Genomic DNA, 24,242 nt, shown 5'->3' with positions numbered 1-24,242 from the left:
TATAATAGATTAGTTGTTAATAGTTAATAGTTTGGATTTTTTTTATCTTAAGAAATAAGATTTTTGTAGCAACAAGTTTCACCATGAAAAATCCATGAGCCGCTGTAGTGCGCCCTCAAGTGGCCACGTTTATTACACTAAAGCATACCTGGGTTAAGACTCAATTTCCCGTGAACACTAGCGCATTGTTTAGTCACATGACTCAATAATCACGTGTCTCCTCCATCATGGCTCCCGCTGTCACCGCGGAGGATTTCTCCAACTTACAACTTCTTCTAAAGGTCTTTTCATTCAGTTCCTTTTTAAAGCAAATAGCACGACATATCTGTCTTAGTTTAGTGAAAAACGCTATTCTGACGTCGTTGGATAAAGCTATATAAGAGTTCGAGTTAACAGGAATGAAAGCAGGAAATGTGGCTTTTTTTTTCTTTGCACGAAAAATAGCAGTAAATGAATCAACACAGTTTGAACCAAAGATCATATTCATACAGTATTGTGGTAAACTGTCACAATGTGCTCAAATCTGTGTCTAAATGGAGTGGCTGAGGGTCACGTAGAAAGTGCTTAAAGCTGCACTGCGTAACATTTAGTAACTCTAGTGGAGGGTCCGGCATTTATTTAATGTCATACCATGGAATTCTTTTAGCTTTTCAGTATTTCAGTTGGTTTTCATTTGATAATAATATTTGAATAATTTCATCTAATTTAAATTGTGGAGTATAAATGTCACTTACTGTCTATATTTACATTTTAAGCATTTGTTTTGACCAGTGGGGGGCACTATAGTCTCCTGCCTTAATAAACTGTAATACACAATAAATTTTCCTTTTTTCATATCGAAAACAACAGTAGTAATGAGAAGTAATAAGAATCATTTTTCATTTACATTTCTAGTCCTTTACGGTATAAAAAAAAAAAAAAGACAAATTCCCTTACGGGGACAATAAAGTGTACCTTAACTTTTGACCCTGGCCTGTCTGTTGTTGTAAGATGTGAGTATCCACACATGAGGACAAACATGCACCTCATTTGTAAATGAGTCGAACTTTACTTTGTTTTCTCTTGAAGGCGCCGTCTAAAGACGCAGTGAGAGAAGTGTGTGTGCATAGTCACCGAGGTCCAAGTCGACTCCTCACTGAAAACACAGCAGCCAAATTCAGTATCTCCTCCTCCCAGGCCGCTCAGGTAACACGAAGCACAATGAAATCTGTTTGAGAAGGCATTACAATCTACTGACAAAGTACTGACAAATGACAGGATTATGAAAGGGCTGATATTACACTTATTTCTACTCTATTCTAATCTATTCTCTCAATCAGAAAACACTCTGTTCCAACTTGTGATGTCATGTGGCAATACAGGAAGTGCTCCACTGGTTTTAAACTTCATACACCTTCACGAGAATCATGGATGATTTCACCCCTGGAATTGCACTGGAATCTCTGCTGAACTAAACGTGAAAGGAGCTGTTAATTTGAAAGCTACGGTTTCATGACATCACAAGGTGGAACAGAGTGTTTTGAGTTTGCGAGATGTAGATAGACTAATAGATAATAAACTGTTATTCAAACATTTGTGAATGAAACAAAACACAAGTCCAGGTCTGTTTTTGAGGAGGTAACTACATTCTAATATGGCTCAAATCTCACAACAGTCAATTTTACGCAATATACGACTTTTAAACTATTTATTATTGAGTCAACATAATCTCCTGTCTTATACTGCTTAAAAACTGTTGACAATATATGTTTAGATCTGTAAATATTCTGAAGTACATTGTTGTTCCATTTTGTCAGTTCCTGTTTATTTTTGTCCAAACTTCTGAATGTGTTTAAAATTTTGAAGATAATGCTATTATCTAACCATAAATCGCTAAGACATAAAACAAAAAAAAACATAATTGCAGTGATGATGCTATTACATTTATAATGAGTAATTAAAACACAGTATTCTGTATTTATTTGTTTTTCATGTATTTTTCTTGTTGCAGTTGGTTGAGTCTCTGCACGCTCTCTCCCGTCACGTCGTCTTCCATAATCTCACGTCTCCAGAGCAGATCTTGGCCGTTTTTCCTGAATCATTTCACTCAAGCCTCAAAAACCTCCTCACCAAAATCATACTGGAAAACAGGTGTGCATAAGAGCTACACACTCTTGGTCCTTCTCTCTTTGCTGTCACCATTACAAAGATATGCATACAATAAAATGTTTAATTAAACTCCGAGACTTTGACCACTTTTCCTCAAACTGTAGTGTGTGGTGTGTGTATGTGTTCAGGTGGAACCTGGACAGATCTCCAGTTAGTGAGCTCATTTACAGTCCACTAATTTTAGATTTTATCTACTTTTTGGTTCTACTTTGGATCATTTCTTGTTTAAAACTACAATGACACTGATGTAGTCGACGCTTAAACCTGGTTTAGACCTGGTTTAGACCTGGTTCAGACCTAGAAATAGCTGTAGTATAGACCTGGTTTAGATCTGGTGGTACTATCTGGAAAGCGAGATCTTTTCTTTGGTGGTACTTGGTCATTTTTCACAGTGTGACATTAATCTTGCCTATCATGGAGTGATTAATAATTGCAAATCTATATTTTTTGTTTCAGTTCAACCTGGAGAACAGAAGCTCTCAGTACTCAGAGTGAGTAGAAACATGCAGAAAGTCTGCTTAATGACAATTCAATTAAGTAGTTGGTTTAAAAAGTTTTCTTGTGCATGTGTTTAGTTTCACCGCCGCAGTTGAAGGAGATGGACTGGAGAGTGGACCTGGTGACCAGCTCAGAGTCGGTCAGTCGAATGGCCGTCCCCACCTGCCTCCTGCAGCTCAAGGTTAGAACACAACTCACTTTTACATAGAAATATTATGTTAAGTCTATTTTGATGAACTTTAAATATGTAAATGAAAAATTTAAAATAGTATCTTTGATTGATTTATGCATATTTGTGTAATCTTGTATTGTCCTACATTGGAAGTTTGAGAGGGTCATATACATGGATGATGGATGATGATAGTGATGTAAACAGCTGCAGTACATCTTTTTAAATCAGTATTGCAGTTTTTAATAAACAAAATATGAAATCATAATCTACATGTTATTTATGTCTTTAAGTGGTACTTCAGCACACTCTTATTTGTATTTATCAGATGGAGGACTCATGTTGCCATGGTGATGAGGCGGTCTCCACAGTGACAGTGGAGCTCAGTCGAGAGTCTCTGGAGACGATGTTGGACGGGCTCGGGCGAATCCGGGACCAGCTGTCTGCGGTCGCCGGGAAATAAGGACAATTCGCTCAATTTTGGACATATAAGGAGCTTTTCCTGTTGGACTGATTTCATGTTACTTTTCCAATATTTGTATGGAAAAAGGACCAAACAATTAGCAAATCTGATGTGATAGGTAAAGAACAAGTACAAACACAAGCAACATGGAAGTCTAACTGTGGTGTTACATTTTTATGCTTTCATTACACACACATTACACACCTGGTGGTAGTGTACTTCTGTAGCCACAGCTGCCCTGGAGTGATTGCACCTAGAAATTGTTTTGGGTTGATGGAGGAGGCTCTTCTTTTAAATGTTAATGTTTACAGTTTCTCTGTGAACTGAATAAAAACAAAAAATATAAGCACCATATATAAATGTTGATTTTTTTTTCCTCCCTCATATCATTCATCCTTAATAGCTTAACCATTTGTGGCAGTTATTGGTTGCATTAGAAGGCAATTACAGATTTCACAGTCAGTGTGATGTATAACAATACAGCCACAAGGGGAACTAAACCAATCAACTGTAAATCGATCACTGCTGGCTGAGAGGTTGATGGTTTGTTGTTTTAATTATGTTACTTCAAAGAAATCAAGTAAAGTCCTTGTTGAATAGTGTTTGGTGGTCACATTGAAGGCACCACTGTGATTCCCTCCATGTCCAGTTCCACTGAGTGAACACTGAAATCTCCCAGGCCCTAAAACACAGACAGATGTATACAATCATAGTGGAATAAAATTTTTTCAAATATGTAAACTCCACACAAGGGCTCTAAACATCTATGGCCATGGAATCAAGCCAGCGATGCCACTAGGCTAAGTTACAGGTCAAATCTATGTAATGGTGACTCACAGTAACAATGAACGTTTTTTAGCAACAAAACACCTGTAACTGAATATATTATGCAAAAGGTTTAAAGCCATTCTGTGGAAAAAAGCACAGCAACATGTAGTACCCTTCATCAGTAAAGTTACTGTGTGCCTCTTTATAAAAGAATCCTACAAACACAGTCTTTAACACGGTGTCGTGTACCGCCCCTCGGCCACAGGAGAGCTCACTTGGGTGGGGTAAAAAGATGAAGGTTTTGGCGTAAATTCCATTGAAGGGCTCCTGACATTCAGATGAAGATGTTCATAATGCTTTATTTTAGTAAATGGATAGCTGTTGGAGCATTACAGATTAAAAGTGATTCATTTAGATGATAGAGGTATTTTTGTGACCTATGTTAGCCTAAGATACTTGTTTTGTTTCGTTCTAATCTGATTTGTTTCTTCTACTTTGATTTGTTTAAATTCTTTCAACTTAATTTCTAGGTTTGGGTTGTTTTACATACATTTTTGTAACCATTATGTTTGTGTGCAGGAAAGATAAGGACTTTCTGTTCTTTTGACAGTTGACCCTTGTTTGACACTGGTGTGTGAACTCTATGTGCTATACGCTGTATAGGAGGCCTGAAGACAATGCGGGTGCGAACTTCCTGCTCCTTCAACAAAGCAGAGTGGCAGTTAAGCTTCGCACCTAAGGAGGGGGAGAGTTGTTAATGGCTGATGTTTGCGGCTTTTAAAAAGTGTTGCCTGTACTTGGAAAAACGTGTGTTATGTATGACGTTCTGATCGCTTTGCATATACCTGGGTGGAGTCCTGTGACCTTAGATAAATACTGAAAAATCTGCATAAAAATAGAGATCCTGATTTTGGTTGGCATTGACCCCTCCGGCAGTAACTCCAATTCGGACTAGGCTGTGCTTTATAGCTTTCCTGGTCACAGGGTAATTTCTCCAAAAGGGTACTTGCATAGTGATTTGTCCTAATTATTTTTGTATGAGCTTTCTGGTAATATAGCGACTACTGAATGAGCTGGCCATAAGTCGCCCTGTCGCGAGCTCTCCGGGCCTAAAAACCCTGAGTGAGCAAACTTTTGCGTGACAATAAACAGTGACGCCAGCGACAGGAGTAGTGCATAAGGTAATAAAAAGCTGAAAAATAAGACAAAGACAAATCACTTGTTGGGATCTTTTGTTGAGTCTCTCCCTTTAATTAATACATACATACTTCTACCACGAGCAAGTCCAGTCATCCTTGGTGAGTTTTTACAAAAAAAAAAGCAATGTTGGGGGAAATTTTCTAATGCAATGTATTTGATGCAAAGCTAAATCTGGTTAGATGTTTTGAGGCACTGCTAAGGATAAGTGAATATTTGCAATGTTTTTGGTGTAAAGCTAAATCTGGTTAAATTCTTTGAGGCACTGTCAAAAATTAGTTTTGGGCAAATATTGTCAGATAGAGTATAGAGTATGTCATAGGGTGGCTTCTAAAGCTAAGTGAAACTGTAAGTGTTCCCTAGGTGATACTTTAAGAGTTGTTAAAGTTACTTGTATGGTGTTTCTTAAAGTTAAATTATATTTTTGAGTGTTGTTAGTTATTTACATTGTGGTTTTAAAGTTAAATGATATTTTTGAGTGTTGTTAGTTATTTACCTTGTGTTATTAAAGTTAAACGATATTTTTGAGTGTAGTCAGTTATTTACCTTGTGTTATTAAAGTTAAATGATATTTTTGAGTGTAGTCAGTTATTTACCTTGTGTTATTAAAGTTAAATGATATTTTTGAGTGTGGTTAGTTATTTGCATTGTGTTTTTAAAGTTAAGTGATATTTTGAGTGTTATTAGAGTGATTTGAAAAAGGTAGTGAGACTCAGACTGCGTAAGATAGTCCTGGTTTTTCAACACACAGTCACATACCAGTGTATTGTTGAGTAAATGGATGACTTCCTCTCTCTGTCGGGGCAGTTTGGTCAGGACGTAGAGGAAGCCCCCTCCTCCAGCTCCAGCCAGACTCTGTCCCAGCACCAGGGGCCTCAGAGCCTCCATCATCAGACGCACAGAGGCAGGCTCACAGCCCGGAGCCATGACCTTCTTCTGCTGCCACGAGCGACCCAGACACACTCCCAGACCAGAGAGAGAGCCTGGGGAGGGATTCAATAGTATTATTACATTGTATTCTAATCAAAATGACTTAGAGCCTCCTATCATTGGGTCCCGACAAGTGAAAAAGTGAAGGACTAAGCAGAAATAACTCCTCTGTAAATCTCACAGACACAGTTCTTACCCTCCACACAGGCTCTGGCACATTCTTCAGCATTGGCCACTAACTGCTGTGCATTCTGCACCATGTGAGGCAGGCGGCTGTACCAACTCCGTACCACATCCTGTACAATATACAATGTCAGTATAAAAATATATATTATATATACATGTATATAACCACTAAACCAGGACTATCCCAGCATTAGCACCAGTGGCAAAAAACTGTCATTGTGTCCTTAGGCAAGACACTTCACCCACATTGCCTAGTATGAAAGTGGTGTGAGCGTGAGTGATGATGGTGGTCGGATGGCGCAGATTGGCAGCCTCGCTTCCGTCAGTCTGCCCCAGAGCAGCTGTGGCTACAGTCGTACCTTACCACCACTGAGTGTGGAGTGACTGAATAATGAACTGTAAAGCGCTTTGGGTATCTTGAAAGGCGCTATATAAATTCTATCAATCAATCATTATAAACTTAGTTGAATTTGAAACTTTTGCTTATTTCTGATATTGCTGTAGTAAAGATCTGTAAATTTACCTGCAGTAAGTTGCGAGCGAGCCGCGTCTTTCCAGTGTAGACCAACAGGAGGTGCTGTTCCAGAGAAACCAGGAAGTCATGTGACAGGCTGAGCCTCTGCACTTGGACCTGAAGGGGGAGCTGTGCTTGGGACCGGCCCACTTTAACCCCACCCACCAAACCTCCAACCTGGTCCTGCCAACCTCCACCTGCAAAACAAAAACTAAATATTTAGTACTAAAAGACATTTAAATTATGTTACGCTAAACGGACTTTTCTAACTCCTCATCAAAAAGATATCTGCAGTGGTATTGTTGTGAAGCAGCTTTGTGTTACCATGAAAAGCACTATATAAAACCAAAGTATTATTATTATTTTGCTTCATTCAAGTTTGTTTCATTTATGCTGTATAGTCCTGTTTGTCTAAGCACTCAAAAAACACATGATTTTGAATTTCCCAGGATTTTTACTTCACAGATAAAAGTCTAGGAGTCTCCTGTGCTGTTTTTATGTCCATAAATCAAAATCTGAGCATTTCTGCTGTCAAATCACCTTCATTACACTGCATGCTTCAGTTAGTAGGTCAGCAAAATGTGCTGTGGGTTTTTTTCAGTAGTTATTCCTTCTACAGCAGATGGCATCCAAACTTTGGTCCATTTCTGTGGACCATGTATGAATTCCTTTTTGTCTCAGGGACAAACCTGTAGTGAGGATCTGCTCCAGGTACAGCACGTTGTGGATCAGAGAGTCTGTGTCATAGGTCCGACCAGTGCATCTGTAAACTGCAGCCAACAGCGCCCCCGCCAGGATACTGCTGGTTCCTACAAGATAACGATGCTGTTGTTAATACAGACTTGCATTTTTTGTATTACACATTTACAGATAGTTTGGTTGTATTTAGATATAAAGTTTGTTGGTTAAAGGCTCTGTACCCTGTATCAGAGTAAAGTGTGCCTTGTCCTAGTACAGATTTACTGTATAAGCAGCTCTTGAGACCAAACTAGGTCCACTGTGTACTGTCTGCATCTAATTATGAAGTGTTTTATTGTTCAGTACTCAGGAAGTGTGCTGTTAGCATGCTATTTGCCATTAGCTTCACCATGACAGCAAAACTCTGGTCTGGCCTCTAACAGTTGTGGCTAGGTTAATATTACTGAATACAGATGGAGATGTTTGTTTTAATCCTGTACGTTGTTAAGTGGTGTATTTGATGATTCTGTGTTTCTTACCAAGTCCAGAGCCAGTGGGGAGAGAGGACCAGCTGTGCAGCTCCATGCCTCCTCCCCAAAGCTGCAACAGTTGTGGCCCCAAAGCATCATGGGAGGACAGAGACACCACCCCACTGCAGACACACACAGCCTTAAGCAAAGCACCTGAAAAAGACAACATAAGGACAGAGATTCAGACAAGAGTATATCACTTGTAATATGCTTATGTAAGAATTGACTAGGGCAGGGGCAGAGACTGTCATCAGGACTGTGGCAAAAGATACTGAAATCTAAATAAAAATTGAATAATCAAGAACCATGGCCTCAAAAATAAACAAACTTATTTCTTTGTAAAAATGTACAGTTGGCACACACTTTAGTAAGAGGATGTGATGAGTGGAGTGAGGCTATATTTTAAATACAGACATGACATTTTCAACATGGCATCACTGTTCTACCTGGTGCATGGGGTTGACAGTAATCCTTCAGATCTTCCAGACTTTCACACAGCGTCTCAGTGGAAACGCCACTGTCCCGTCCCCCAGAATGACTGACCAATAGGAGGTGAGGTTCTTTGATGCGACGGGCTCGAGCCCCAATAGGACGCTGCCCGTCCACTTTCACAGCAACGTTGGTCACAGAGCCGCCATGTTCAAATGCGATAGGAGGAGTGTCACTCCAACCTCCTGCTCGTTCACATGAGACAAGTGGAGTTAGTTTTGACCTGCTGTAGCCCTGCTCTAAATGGGTTTTAATTGGTAATATCCTCCTGAAACTAACTGTTTTAATACTCCATAAGCCCTGGTGACCTATAATAGACCTGATAATATATTATAGATATAACAAGTAAGTATGTAGCAAATAAACTCTATGTACGGGTATATGGTGATTTTCACAGATAAAAATCACAGTGCCTTACGGAGAGCATGCACTCCACATGACAACAGCAACAAGTAAAACAGGGTAAAAAATAATCACAATATTCATATGGTACAATATTTAATGTGACATTTTGAGGAAACAAACAGAATTTTTGAATATGCTACTTTTTATTTTTGTTAACTTAACTTTAGAGTCCAACAGCAATGTGCCAAAAAAGCAAAAGATGTAAAAGTCATCTCCAAGTAGTAAAACGGGTCAAATTTGGCATGACTATAGTATTTTCCTGATCCCTTTTGCAGGTATGGCCTACTTGTTAATCATAAAATTAATATCAAATTCTGTTGAATATTAATATCATTATATTCTAAAATGTTATATAATTCCCATAAATATATAAATACATGGTTCAGCCCTAGACTCACCTGCCAAATCGAGTCTGGCTGGACAGTGCACCTCTTGCCACTCCTCGAGAGGCGGGAGTGTTCCTCGTCCAATAGAAATAAACCTCTGCGATGACATCACAGCCTGACGAAGCAACACCTGTCCCGCCCCTTCATAATGGCGAGCGGCCCGCACCAACAGATCCGGCCTGTAGAGGAAGCAATGAGAACGAAGAGGAAAGAAATAAAAAAAATGGTAGGATCTGAGAGGGGGGAAAAAATAAGACACATTTGCACCTCGCTCTTTGCCACTTCCTTTTCAAAAGCCTGAAGTGTCATGTGTTTATTGCCTGGTACAGATCATAGACAGTATAAAGAAGGGGGCAGCTCATTGCTCTGTTCCTAACCTTACCTTGATTTTGGGAAATGGGGTGAGTTTGGGATCATAAAGTGTGGGTTAATATGAAGATTTTCAGACCAAAATAACAAGCCTGACAGCAGCAGATACAGAGAGAGGTTTTTTTTCCACTTGAAAATTAATTGAAGCCAGAGTGGATATAGCTAGAAGTGTACCCATGCTCACTTCCCATTCTGAATGCCTAGTGAGTTAACTATGCCCATTTATACATAGAGGCTATGATACAGATGCAGACCCAGAAAGAATGTCTTTTTCAGCATTTAATGGGAATGTAAATGAAAACACACAAAATCACAGCAGTGAAATAATCGTGTTTTCTACCTGCAGAGCCACTTCTCTCTCTGCTGGGCCAAAGCTCGAACGCCCCCGCTCAGGTCCCCCTCCTCCAGCAGGCCGTACGCAGACCTCCAGGCCTCGTTTGCAGCCGGACCGCTCCTCAGACCCCCCTTTCCTCCAGCCAGAACCACCAGCACATCAGCCATGCAGGACAAGCAGCGCGCAGAGATCCCAAACTCTGAACCAGCGCGCTCCAGCTTCACCTCTGCACCACTGCCACAAGCAACTGCAGGCAAACACTTTACTTTACAATTTAAAGGTGCACTATGTGACTTTCTCTGGTGGGGATTCATCACCTGCTTGTCTTCATGGAGATGCCATTACTTTTTCTGGAATTTTCCATAGCACGGCATTAAACATGTTGCATTTATTCAATTATAGTTTTTATAGCTTAAAAACACTTGGAAAAACATGCTTCCTTTCTGTGAGCGACTTTGCCTCTTTCTAGACAAGTTTAATGCCATATTGTGGAAGTATCATCTCTATGGACAAAAACAGTGCATGTGTTTTTCATGTTTTTCCAATTCTGACTTGGGTTGGTGGGATTATGCCTGTGGTGATGAATACCATAGTTTTACAGGTATCAGTTTGTGAGAAGAAAAGTACAAAAAAAAATACAGGAAGTAGTAATACCTCCTTCTATGACATCACAGGTACAAATTCCACAATTTACACACCAGGAAGGCATGTTTCTGACAGTTCATTCAACAAAATAAAGGTATTGTCATTTATTTTTATTAGTCTAATCATAAAAAAAAATTTTAACTTAAGACTAAATTATGCCAAATTATGTTTTGGCATTTGTTTTAACTATGGTAATAACTGCAGACAAACTTCATTATGTTAGGATTTAAGATTGTAATTGGAACGCTCCAAACTATGTTTTCACTGCAGACATCCCCATTAAAAAGACACACAGTTCCTCTTAGTCCTTTTTAAAATTGTAGCTCAAAACCAACGGAGGCTGAACATTTTTGGACTTTCAGACTTACTGTTATCCAGAGTCTCTAACAGCGCCCCCTGCTGTCCTCCCATCACAGCGGCTCTAAAACAGGGCAGCAAACACGCGTCACTCCGTCCAGTCAGAGCGTCCCTCACTCTCCTCCGCCCCGACAGGTGCAGTAGCTCCTCCCTCCAGTATAGCTCCGCATCCTGTTGGGTCAATGACATCACTTCCCTCAGAGACAGTCTCCAGGCGTCTCTCCAGTTTTGAAGACCACTGGCTCCACCCCCAAGGAGCCAGGCCACGCCCCCCTCCAGGCCCGCCACACCTGCCGTGGGGCAAAGGACCGGGAACAACCGGGCTCCAAGCAAACAGCGGCGCTCGCCATGACACCACAGCTCCTCTGGCCTAAAGCACACCAAACAAATGGACTAACAATGGGAAAAGACTCTAGTACAGCTGTTAAAGGGCTCGTATTACACTATTTATCTAGGCTGAGTTCTCAAACTGAAAACAGTCTGTTCCACCTTGTGATCTCATGTGGTAATACAGGATGTACTCCACTGTGTTTTTACGCTCCATACATCTTCACTAGAATCATTTGGTTTGATTTCAGCCCTGGAATTTCTCATCTCTGCTAAACCAAACGTAAAAGATAACAACCTTCTAATGTGGCTTAAAGCTCACAAGAGTCAGTTTTCTCCTGTAATATAGAACATCTTAAAAGTGCCTGATTCTTTCCATGTATTTGAGCAAAATGTCTTGGCCTAGTATATACATGTAAGAAGCTCTTGATGTTAAAATGACTCTGCTGTGTGCTGCCTACATCCAACTATAAAGTGTAAACAGTTTGCAGTGGTCCAGCACAATCTCTGCTCTGGCCTCTGAGAGTTGTGCAATCATATTAAAGCTAACAACAACTAGCATGCTAACTGTACACTTCCTGTCCTGTCAGACAATAAAACAAAGAACAAATTCTGTTTTTCATGTTTTTAAGACGGTAACCATCAGGTACAATGCCGGTTCATGTTCATTGCTGATCATTTTGTTATAGTTTGTACTCTTTGGGGCCATTATTTTAGAACTACTTGAGTGTGCCACAAATGTATTTTCACAGCATGTTGTTGGGACACTACTATTTTTGACATGTTTTAATTTCACAGAAAAATAATAGTAACATACTGTATTCCTGTTCGGTTGAAGAAGACATTCCAGTTTTGGTTTAGGAATCTGGTACTGCTGTCTTCAATAGAAATCTGTGAAGGGGGAAGTTAAAAACATAACTACAATAGCCAATAACATCTAGTTCTATATAGTACTGCAGCCATTCATCTGCATAATTGTGGCTACGCGGCTATTAAAATAATCATAGTCATACTTTCATACACACTGGACTATACACACTCTAAAGCACAGACAAAAACCTTTTTATAACAAAGGTAGTGGCATTATTAAAATAGTAAAGAATAAACAATTTCTGACTTCCACCAATAATACAATTTATATGTAAATATTCGTAAATGTATCAAACTGCATCTGGTTTAAAATGTATTTCATCTCAGTGTACAATAGTAATAATTCATACTGAATTATTTCTGATCAACAGCTGATCAACACTCCCTCAGAGAGGGTGATGCTAACTGAATTCACTGCTCTGTCTGAACCTTTGCAACTCAAGTTAGCTGAGCTTTGTTTTAACACAATCTGACAATGTTTTTCAGTTAGTCACTCTCGCCTTTTTGTTGAAAATCAAACACATACACAGGTCCAGAATCGTATAGATCACAGGTCCTGAAAATGTGCTGTTTTAATCCATCTTAAAAAAAAATTGACAGCATTTCTTAATGTGTAATAACAATAATAATAATAATAATCAGGCCTAATTTTCTATTAATATTAAGATTGTCTACCTTCAAACCAAATACGAATCTCAACTATATAAAAAAATATAATGATTGTATTCAATATCTTAGTCATCACCTCTAAATTGTCATGTGCTCCAAATACAGTATAAACATTCAGCTTGAGCTCTCCCAGCACGATTCGATGTCCCTGGATGATGATGTCACGTGTAAACGCCAAATGTCTGATTGTCGTTGACGTGGACAAATCCAGGCCAGACAGCAAACAACCAGTGGGGATGTGTACAGTGCCCTGGAATAAAATACATTAAACATATTATGCAAAAACAACGCATTCTTTTGTTATTTCATCAGAGAAGGGTCAAATAGCAAAAGAAGGTAATGACAAGTCAAAGTACAGTTACTTTAAAGCGAGGGTGTGCAGCTCTCATTCTTGCTGGTTTAAAACAGGAACTACAATCACAAGTTCACAACTGATCAGAAAGCTGCTCTGAAAAGTAACAGCTCTTGCTCAGAGGGTACAATTAAATGGCTAGTAACAATCAGATAACTCAAATAATCAGATAACCCAATAATAAGATTAGATTTTTGTCTGATCAACAAAGACATGTGTCAGTTAAGCAGTGAGTTTTTAGAATTCATTAGACAAAGCACATTTTAAAATAAGCCCATTCTTTGCCACTGCCCTTTTTGCATAGCTCTATTTGCACATGTCTGAACAAGAATGAAACAGTTTATGTGGCATTTCACAAATCTGATAACTTCAAAAATCTGATGAAGCAGATCTTTGGAGTGTATCAATGACTGTTTATCTGAGTACAGTGTATATTTGTGACCTGTAGGTGGCAGTGTTGTATGACAGCTCCAGAGTCCACAGAAACGTCTCCCTCCAAAACACTGTTGATCACACGAGCCCCTTCACTGATGAGACCCTCTGTCTGCGGCACAAACATAAAGCACACAACATTATGTGGTGTTTACAACATGTTTGATGTAGAAAAGGTGTACATTTGACATGTCTAAAGCTTTAGAAGCGTTAGACGCTTTAGACAGTGTGAAGAAGTAGCTAAAAAAAAAAAAAAAACATATTCATAACATCAAGCCATAATATTTTATGATGGTTTTGTCACCTGTATGTGAGACAGAGTGTTCTTGTTGGTGGAGATGGAGCTCAGCCTCTGAATATGATCTTTCCCAGACAGAGTCAGGTAGTCATAGTGTCCACCAGCAACATAAACTGGAAGAGATGTGTTCACTTTAAATTGAAGTCTTTCAAATAAGGGCTAAACAATTCAGTCCTGAATTCATGTTGCTGTAGATCCATTTTGTGTTAAATGATGATTGTTTAAATTCAGGAGAAGACTATTCAGCGGCATTTTGATTTGTTTTTAAGACATAAATAAAACTGTTCAAAATGAGTAAATCTCTTGGGTTTTTTTCTTTTGATTGAATAGTTTGTCAAACTGGCCAGCCCTACACATAGCATACTGCATTTACCGCATCTCTTTAAAACCTTAGTCCCACCACCTGCCTGGAATGTTCCACAGTATGATGTTAAATCTGTCTTGCATTTATTAAATTATTGTCTGAAAATACCTTGAAAAGATTGCATTCTTATTCTGTAAACACTGTTAAAGTGCCCTCACCCAAAGTGAGTGGAGTCCCTCTCAGTATCTTCCACAGCTCTGTGCGTCCGCTCCTCACCAGCGCCCCCTGTGGTCCAGAGATAGAACTGCAGCCCGTTCTCTCCTTGTTCACAAACTGATGCTGGGTCTGGTCTGAGCACAGGCACATCAGTACATCCAGGAAGAGAGAGATCTGAGGAGGGACGGGGCAGAAACTCATTTTATTCACCTTCTTGAGCTCCTGCGTCAGCCTACGTTAAGAACTAAGACCTGATTTATTCCTGATACGGACCTGGTTTAGTCCTAGTTAAGATCTGGTTTAGAACATGAAAAGGCAATAAAGACTACATTTCCACTAGTACAAGTGTACAGCAGGACTACACTGTGCTCAGACCAGGACCAAACCGTTAGACTGACTTCATTATGCCATAAGTCAGTCTAACGGTAAAAGGTTCTGAAAATGGATTATAATTCACAAAAATAATGTCCTAAAACTTTCGGATCCCCCATAGTTAAAGCTGTAGTAACTCCAACACAAACCTAACATAGATATTACTATACTATTCTGTCTATTGCTCATTCATCAGTATAATTATTCCACTGTTATATGGGTGTTTACCTGTAGTGGTGGCGCTCCAGAGTCCAAGCCGAGGTAGGTGCATCCGTCCAGGGGAGGAGTCACGTGGGTCTGCAGCAACTTCTCAGAAACTCCCCTACTGAAGAACACTGGACCAGAGACCTACAGGCAACAGCACAATCAACTCTGCACTAAACCTACTATTTACTGTCCTCCTCTGTACCATACACATTATGACAATCTTTATACAATTCATGCATCAGATGTAATTTACAAACCATAGGCACTTTTCCATCAGATGTCACAGCTTGCTGAATCTGCTCTGTTGCTCCTTTGTAAATGATGTCTCTAACATTACCCTAGAGAGAAAATAAAAGACCAAAGGGTTAAATAAATATATAATAAATTTATAAATACAATTATACTAAAAATGATGTACTTACCTGTTCATCAGACAGATAGACTCCATGATTAGCAGCATAAGAGATGTCTCCAGGCAGCGCCAAAACCCGTACACCAAAGAAGCCCTCCCAAGACAGAGCTGACAGCAACATAGAAATACAAAAAGAAAGGTGCGGTATGTAACTTTTTCTGATTTTAACTTCATATTCTGTGCAGGATTTTGTTAATTGCAGCATAATGTGGGAAAATGTTCAAATCTGAAGTGAAACTCACACAAGTCTGGAGGCAGAGTGAGCATCATGTCCGTGCTACAGACCCACACACCAGGAGGAGAGCCGGGGCAGATCTGAAAAACACAAATATTTACATCATTATCACACCTTACCTTTACCTGAGCACCCACTTTTCAAAGTTTTAGTCATAACTGATTACTTTTTGTTTTGTTTTTATTAAATGTGAATAAGCAAATATATGGCAGTGACGAAAACTATGGTCAAATAACAAAATAACACTGGTATATTTACATGGGGAGTATAAATCCAGTAACAAGAATAATCATGTGGACACTTTTGTCATCAAGACAATTCAAGTCCCATCCAGAAACCATTTTTTATTTGATGGTACTGGCCATAAACACTGGGAAGTGATCCTAACCTGAGATGACCAGGTCCAGCCCCAAGAATAATCACATAACTCAATAATTAGATCAGTTTTTTGCTGTATAAAATACATTTTATTGTAACAGTTCTCATAATTTCAATCTTTAACATTTTCATTTTTGGGCATATTAGTTTGCCCTTGTCAAAACCTGCACACGTGGGAACAATCAGAAATCACACACCAGCTGGAACTACCTTTTCAATAGTCTCCAGGACTCAGAAGTCAGATAATGATCAGACTGCGTGTGTGCATGTAAATTTATTCACTGCTGTGTTCCTGTCCAAGTCTCACAGAGGACGACAGACAGACCTGATGGGTGAGGTGGTCCAGGAGCAGGTCCAGGCAGCAGACCGGAGCCTGTACTTTCTGTTCTGGATCCTCCACCGGGACCCAGCAGAAGGCTCTGCAGCACGAGCTCCAGGGGAAGTCTCTGCCCTGAGCAAACAGTCACACAACAGTATGTGAGATGGATGAGGATACTTCAAGGATTATGTAATGTAACTAGGGGTGTCAAATTATCGCGTTAATTGCAATTAATTAATTACAGTCATATTTAGCGCGTTATGTTTTTTAATCGCGTTAATCTCATTTTTAATCTCTAACTTTACTGTTTCTGTATGTGAGTTGCTTTATTATAAAACCTGTTTTTATGTGTTGTTGGGACAACAACAACACACAAAAACACATTTATACTTTTTTTTTTATTTCGGTAATTCCACTCATTGCCGGAAACCCACACAAAACGCGCGCAGTAAGAGCGATGTAAACGTCATGTTCACGTTTGCGGCGTCAGTCGCACAATGGACGAGGTGGAAGAGCCAGTAGAACAGAGTCAGCAGTGCACAGGTAAAAACACATTCGTGTCTTGGAAATTATTCTCCCGACGTGAAATATAAAAGAAAATAACAAATATAAAATCGCCTACAACTTAAATGTCACTGGTGAAAACAACCTGCATAGGCTCATGATGTCTGCACTACTGTCCAATAGTGACCTGCCACAAGAGGGGACACGCACACAAAAACACACAAACACACACAAACACACACACACCTTCATCATCGTCATCAACCTGAGAACGCGCGGACCACGTTTCCTTCCGTAGACACTGCGCGGACACCGACGTGCTCCCGTGAGCCGCGTGTGGATCGTGTTTTCTCGCGTATGCGGCGTAAACCGCGCTTCCTCCTGTGCGCCTCTAAACCAGAACTAACACCAAGACTAAAACCAGGACTAATCCAGTCCAGGACTAAACCAGAACTAAAACCAGAACTAAAACCAGGTCTAAACCAGGACTAAACCAGAACTAAACCAGAAATAACACCAGGACTAAAACCAGGATTAATCCATTCCAGGACTAAACTAGGACTAAAATAGGACTAAAGCAGGTCTAAACCAGGACTAAAACAAGGACTAAAACCAGTGATCTCATATATAAAGCATTTCTCTATCAATAATATTTTTAATATGGTTAAGGAAAGACTGGACCTTTTATTGTCTTTAAGTAGACAAAAGTTATTATGTTCAGATTTCCTCGTCTTTGCTACTTTACAGTAAACACTTTCTTATTCATGGAGACTTGGGCTCAACAACCAATTTGGAGAGATTTGTTAAACAATAAATGACTTTATAAAGTCACTTTTTAAAATCTATATCAGTCTTTTGATCTGCCACAATAATGTAATAATGAATTTAAATGAAAATACCTCAAATTGAAGGCTTTTCTCAGCAATTTTTAGGTGAGATTAAAATTAGATTAATTAGATTAATTAATTACAGATCATAATTAATTAATCTCTCAATTTTTTTAATCGCATGACAGCACTAAATGTAACAACTAAAAAAGAGATTTAATTTACTACTCTATTACTCAAAAATGTTCTACCTGAAAACACAATCAAGTAACTGAACAAATAACACGTCTGAGATGGAACAGTCTCTTATTCTTTGTCATTTGAATTTAGAGTGAGCTGTGGCTGTGGTTAACTTTTTGATTGCGATCTGTCACCTGCTTGTTTCTATGGAGATGTCATTGCTCTAACTGGAATGTTCCACAGTATGACTTTAAACTATTCTACTTTACATTTACAGTATTTTCCGGGCTTTTAGGCGCTCTGAATTATAAGGCATTAAATGGTCTATTTTCGAACTTTTTTCACAAATAAACCGCACCGGACGAAACACAAAAGTGTGATGGGTCAGTCAGACTTTGTTTGTGGCGTTCACGGTGACTCTGGGCTTTGTTCAGTTGTGGCGTGTAGGGAGGGTGCTGTCTGGGACCGCTGGATTGTCGGCGTGTTCGCAGTGACTCAGTTGCTCAGTTGTGTCTAGAAGTGGCACATTGCACTCGCTTTTTCGGTTCGTTCCTCCTCGTTGGCGTGGAGTGATGAGTGTGTCTGTGGGTGTGTTTCGTGTGTTTTATAGCTCAAAAATACCAAGAAAAACAGGCATTTTGACTGTGAGCGGGGTCGCCTCTCCACAGATCTGACCTGTAACTTGGCCTGGTTTGGTCTCCATGAAGATAGAAAGGTTTAATACCATACTATGAAACATTCCAGACAAAGCAATAACATCTCCATGGAGAAAAGCATTTGAGGGACCCTCCACCAGAAAAGTTACACACTGCAGCTTTAAATGTATTGGAGATTGTGCAAAAAAAATAACTTTTCACCATTTTGTCATTTGTGATGTAATGGACATTTTGGACATTTTCTGTAGAAGAAGACAAACAAACAAGACTTGAAAAGCATCCTTGTGTTGTGTGTGCAAAGGACCAATACAAATGTAATGCTTTTTTCAAACTCGAGCTGTCACATCCAAATGTACTGGACACTGAGAAACAAAAATTAAACATACAGGATCTTTAAATCAGGTAGAAGCTGCACTCACCGTGTGGAGGATGAGTATGTGAGCATCATCCAGTACATCTGCTGTCACCACCTGAAACAAAATGTCCTCAGAACAAACACATACATCTCCTCTTTGCTCTTCCTCTTGGCCTCTTGTTCCCTGGCAGCTCTAACCTCAGAATCCTTCTACCCATATACTCATGATGCCTCCTCTGTACCGTATACTCTCTGTCCTCCTCTGTACCGTATACTCACTGTCCTCCTCTGTACCAAATACTCACTGTCCTCCTCTGTACTATATACTCACTGTCCTCCTCTGTTCCATATACTCACTGTCCTCCTCTGTACCATATACTCACTGTCCTCCTATGTACCATATACTCACTGTCCTCCTCTGTACCAAATACTCACTGTCCTCCTCTGAACCGTATTTTCACTGACCTCTGTGATATTGATTTAAGGGTGTACAGGCAATGTATTTATGTTTTGTTTAGTCTTACAATAGTAAATAAGAATAAGATAAGCTCAAGAGAAGATCAGAGAACCTTTGTTTGTCCCTCAATGGGAAACAACAGTAGTAGAATATTGGGATAATTCAACACAATAATGAGAATCATTTTTGTTAATATTCTCCTTCCCTACTGAACAATATATGAGTATATGATGAATGGTTATGTTTTGACCGAAATCATTGGAGATATTTGCAGACCGATGAAACTTAATCTTATCAATTCACTTACTTGTGTTTGTTTTATCTTCTAGCCCTTGTTGTAAATGTACACTATCAGGAGTGTGTATTGGTTACTTTATAGTGACATCACTCTGTGAGTGTTCTATATGGAGATAGATTAGTGTTTTTATTATCAAATAAATCTCACGCCATTCACAAATTACATTTCTTGGTCCAGAAGCAAATATAACGACATTCGCAAATATAATTCATGACTTACAAAAACATTTTTTGACTCAAAAGAAAATGTGACACGATTCACAAATGTCAGTGCAGTTACATTTATTTCAACCAATGAACCTGCATTAAACAACAAATCACATCAACTGAAGTTCGAGTATATCGTTTATGGTTGACAACATTGCACTACTATTGCAGATAGTAGTAGTAATTAGGTCCATAGGATTCAGATAATTTTCAGGCTGACTGGCGAAAATGACAGGGGAAGGGGGTTTGTCAACTGTAAGTATACAGTAACTTGTTTATCTCCTCATAATTGAACTTTTTTAACCACATTTGTGCATCTAATGTTGTCAGGAAGGTCTCAAAATCCACAAATAAATGCAGGGATTGTCACAAATCTGTAGGGGGTTTGTAAACGCAGGTTCATCGGTTTGCAAATAAATGTAACTGTGACATTTGTGAATTGCATCACATTTTCTTTTGAGTCAAGAAATGCTTTTGTGAATGTTGTTCCATTTATTTGTAAATCATGAATTATATTTGTGAATGTTGTTATATTTGTTTCTGGACCAAGAAATGTATTTGTGAATGGTGTGATACTTATTTGATAATAAAGACACTAACCTATCTCCATAGCTCTACATGTTTCTCTATGGTCAAAGCAGTTATCACAAAGATACAATGCACACATTAAACAATACATTTTCAGGAGCCAGGTCCAGTTTAGGTGTTTGATTTTCAACAAAAATGGTAACAGTGATAAGCAGAAAAACTGTTGGCTTGTGACTGTAATGTTATCACAAAAGGACTTGGCTAACAGCACAGATCAGCTCACCAGTTGTAGTTCAGCTAAGTCAGTTGTTTATGGTCAGTTTTAGTCAAAACAAAGCTCAAATTAAAGCAAAGCAAGGCCTAAAGCAAAGCAAGTTAGCTTCACACCCCAGGGAATGTTATTGACCTCAGCTGCAGTATTAATATTGGAGTTACTGACCGTGTGTCCGGCCCTGTTACTCAAATGTTCAGCGGCCACCAGCAGAGCGTTGAGAGTGGCTCCTCCACTGCCTAAAGGCTCCTGACGATCTTGAACCGTCAAAACTAAAGCTCCAGGAGATAAGGACCCACGCTGCTGCCGCAACTCCAGCTCTGCACAAGAAAAACATCTATTTTATACAGTCTGGTCACAAATTTCTCACAGAAACAGTGAATTAATTCTACAGTGCATTATACAAATAGCACTGTCCATAGGATTCATTAAAAGGCCCATATTATATTGTTTTCTGATCTGTCTTTTCTGATAATGGAGTTTCCTCATCACAAACCTGGAAGTTTTGTTTCATTCACACAGGTTTAACACACAAACCCTGCACATTTAGGCTAAGTTCTTCTCTCAAACAGAAAACACTCTGTTCTACCTTGTGATGTCATGTTGAAGTGCTCCACTGTGTTTTAAACTCCACCCTTACGATAATCGTGTGAATGATTTTAGCTCTGGAGTTGCCAGTTTCTACTGAACTTAAGGTAAAAGGAATGGTTCACTTGAAAACTACCACTACATGACATCACAAGGTGTAAAAGAGCACACAGAGCCTTGGAGATGTAAACAGACTAAAAATAAAGGATTACTCAAACATGTGTGAAAGAAAAAAATACAACTCCAGGTCTGTTTTAGAAGAGGTAACAACATTTTAACATGGTTTAAAGCTCACGAGAGTCAGTTTTGAGTAATATAGGACCTGTTTCACCAGGACATCGTCTTTCAAAGAAACACAAATGACACACCTGAAAAACAAACGATATAAAACTGACCTCTTTGAAAAGAGTACACACTGTCTTTGTGCTGACAAGTGAGGACCACCACAGTCCAGCTGAATTCAGCGCGCGGACTCGTCATTATGGCGTTTATTTTTATAGAAGAGCTAAACTGTAAACTAAATCTACTTCAAACTAACTTTCCTACATCGTGAAAAGTCCATACGCCAACACCATTTTGACGACACTAAAGTTGCAAATACATATGCATACTGGCTGAGTTAAAATGGAATGTTTTAATTGAAAAGTTGTCTAAAAACGCAACTAAACAACTCCAGCTGAAGTGTTGATGGTCTGACTTCCGTAAACAACGTGTATGCGTGAAGGGGCGGGGTGATCTTCTTCTTCGTCTTTTTCTATAAAACGCGAATGCTGCCCCTGACTGCTCAGGTGGTCACCAAACTCTGTCAGTTCTTGATTTTAGTTTCTTCTGGTTAAGAGGAATACCCTTATATATTTTGCAGTGTACTGTAAATGCAGATAAAAAGGAACCAATAGATAGGACACATTCATTTTGCAGTATAGGGCATTATTTCCCCATACTGCACATGATTTGCCACGGTTTATAGGAAAAGGAGATTTGATTGGCTGAGAGGACAAAGTAGGCGGAGCTAAGAGTTCAAATACACACAAGTTCCTGACTCATGGTTCAAAATCCGGAATTTGATGACAGTCTTTGGTTTTAACTACTTTGGTTATTTTACAATCCTGGATGTTAAAATGATTAGCGAAGGGCAAAATCATACAGTCCATGGGCAAAATGAATCCAGTGGGCGTTTCAATGAAACCCCGAAATGAACCGTGGTTAACAAGGCAGTCACGTGACTGAGGCATCGGGTGAATATAACGTTCTATTAATGTCCTTTTTATTGTTATAATGGGCAATGTTCATATTTTCACACCGATAGAAAACCTTTAAATAAACCTGATAATAACATACATGTTAATCACGACATAATGAAATTCTCGCTTGATACCAATACTTAACAACTATTCTAACCACTGCCCGTAACCGACATGAATTCAGCGGGTACATCACGCGACAGACCCACGATAAATTCGGACAATTGGTAATACTTCTACCCCGACTTCTTCACTGTTCATTTTTCTTAAACCAAGTATCAGTCTCCGTAGAGACCGTCAAAAATTGCCATTGCCGACTATATTTCAAGTCGTCAAGGCGGGGTATTGGGTAAAGTTTTCAACTAGCAATAATCGCGCCTCGGATAAACCTCATAGGCTACGATACTGCCACTGCGCAAAGCTGACGAGGAAAGTTAAAGTGGTGAAGGTCCTCCTCCGGCCTACGATGTTAGCTCATGGTTGAGTACGGGACACTTTTCAAATTGCAGCGCTAAGTGAAACATAGTCAAACATTTTGCTCTTTTTACGCAATATGCTGATTTCAAATACACTTTGTGAATGATAATAATGACAAAATCTGTAAAAATCCTACGATATGTCTTAAATTATTTTGTCGCAATGCATTATGGGTACACATGTTACTTGCATCTTTATGAAAGAATTCTGGTTTAACAAACGTTCGCTGTAAAGTTTAAAAACTGGAAACGAAATCTATATTTGCAAGAATAATAAAGAAATGTTGTAAACCTTAAGCTATAATGTTACGTTTTATTCGTCTGAGTTTAGCTCCGCCTGCAGGTCTCGTGGTTATGAGTAAAGCTTTTACCCAGAATGCCACGCGAGAGGGGTGTTAAATTTCCGGACTCGCCACGAGGGGGCATAAGTGATCTCTGTTTAGCTCTCAGCTCCTGTTGAATAGTTACCGCTTTAAAAATTAACACACAGTCACCATTTTACAACCATGAAATAATAATAATAATAATAATAATAATAATAATAATAATAATAATAATAATAATAATAATAATAATAATAACATTTTAATAAAAAAGGACAATTATTTTTTACCCTGTTTCTGTGTTTGAAATGACTTGACCAACTTGTGTTGAATAGTTGTAATGCTAATTTAGTGTCACTGAGCCCATGTTTTACATTTTATAGGTCTATTATTTTTTATTAGTGACAATATTTGTGGTTTCAGATTCTAGAATGATGTCATACTGCCAGATGGGGGCCAAGATCCAGATTTTTATTGCACGGTACTTTACTTTGAACCTAAGGATTTCTTATATTCTATTCATTTTAACTGTCAACATGTGTATAAAATATAGTACTGAATATAATTTACCCTGAATCCTAGACTCTTGATACTGATCATTCACTCACAGGTGTTTTTATTGCTGATATAAATACTTTGAAATATGTGCATTCTCAAGAGCAAGGTCACCTTTCCACGCACCTGACTTGTAACTTGACCTGATAGTGTTATCTGCATGTCTCCATGGTGATAGATGCATTTAATACCATAAGGTGGAACATTCCAGGCAAAGCAAGTCAATAAATCAGTCTGCTTCAGTCTGTTTCAGTCAGATGCAGCCTTTTTCAGTCATTTTCAGTCTGTGTCAGTCTGTGTCAGTCTGTGTCAGTCTGTGT

General features: G+C 39.0%; 2 protein-coding genes and 1 non-coding gene across 3 annotated transcripts; 1 reads left to right on the top strand and 2 right to left on the bottom strand.

Moving 5' to 3' along the window:
* Positions 1-159: 159 nt before the first annotated feature.
* commd9 (COMM domain containing 9) lies at positions 160-3,638 on the top strand. The gene is made up of 6 exons (XM_020919143.2): positions 160-281; positions 1,069-1,185; positions 1,991-2,130; positions 2,605-2,639; positions 2,724-2,827; positions 3,144-3,638. Exons 1-6 carry the CDS (start codon positions 228-230, stop codon positions 3,276-3,278), a joined length of 585 nt encoding a protein of 194 aa, XP_020774802.1. The 5' UTR covers positions 160-227; the 3' UTR covers positions 3,279-3,638.
* On the bottom strand, positions 3,011-22,971 carry fcsk (fucose kinase). Its single transcript, XM_055156021.1, has 23 exons — positions 21,723-22,971; positions 20,908-21,059; positions 19,044-19,094; positions 16,464-16,589; positions 15,768-15,840; positions 15,536-15,633; positions 15,371-15,451; positions 15,135-15,254; positions 14,537-14,708; positions 14,021-14,127; positions 13,727-13,828; positions 13,009-13,182; positions 12,211-12,284; positions 11,078-11,436; positions 10,071-10,311; positions 9,374-9,540; positions 8,528-8,755; positions 8,091-8,234; positions 7,563-7,682; positions 6,883-7,070; positions 6,370-6,469; positions 6,003-6,226; positions 3,011-3,960 (listed from the first exon to the last, which is right to left on the bottom strand). The coding sequence occupies exons 1-23, from the start codon at positions 21,805-21,807 to the stop codon at positions 3,889-3,891; spliced, it is 3,258 nt and encodes a 1,085-aa protein (XP_055011996.1). The 5' UTR covers positions 21,808-22,971; the 3' UTR covers positions 3,011-3,888.
* Positions 22,851-22,991, bottom strand: LOC129409624 (U4 spliceosomal RNA). Its single transcript, XR_008632480.1, has one exon. It is a non-coding gene; the product is annotated as a U4 spliceosomal RNA (small nuclear RNA).
* Positions 22,992-24,242: the final 1,251 nt, after the last annotated feature.

This window comes from Boleophthalmus pectinirostris, unplaced genomic scaffold (genome assembly GCF_026225935.1).
Source record: "Boleophthalmus pectinirostris isolate CB_2022bp ecotype Guang Dong unplaced genomic scaffold, ASM2622593v1 HiC_scaffold_2, whole genome shotgun sequence".
Classification (NCBI taxonomy): domain Eukaryota; kingdom Metazoa; phylum Chordata; class Actinopteri; order Gobiiformes; family Gobiidae; genus Boleophthalmus; species Boleophthalmus pectinirostris.
The sequence above is the reverse complement of the archived record's forward strand: the minus strand, read 5'-3'. Positions and strand labels throughout refer to the sequence as shown.

Coding starts and splice junctions, on each gene's coding strand:
- commd9 (XM_020919143.2), top strand. CDS start 228: ATGGCTCCCGCTGTCACCGCGGAGGATTTCTCCAACTTACAACTTCTT. Junction 2,640..2,723: donor AGAAGCTCTCAGTACTCAGA/GTGAGTAGAAAC, acceptor GCATGTGTTTAG/TTTCACCGCCGCAGTTGAAG. Junction 2,828..3,143: donor CCTGCCTCCTGCAGCTCAAG/GTTAGAACACAA, acceptor TGTATTTATCAG/ATGGAGGACTCATGTTGCCA.
- fcsk (XM_055156021.1), bottom strand. CDS start 21,807: ATGACGAGTCCGCGCGCTGAATTCAGCTGGACTGTGGTGGTCCTCACT. Junction 15,255..15,370: donor CTGATGGAAAAGTGCCTATG/GTTTGTAAATTA, acceptor TGTTGCCTGTAG/GTCTCTGGTCCAGTGTTCTT. Junction 7,071..7,562: donor GGAGCAGATCCTCACTACAG/GTTTGTCCCTGA, acceptor TTTGTTTTGCAG/GTGGAGGTTGGCAGGACCAG.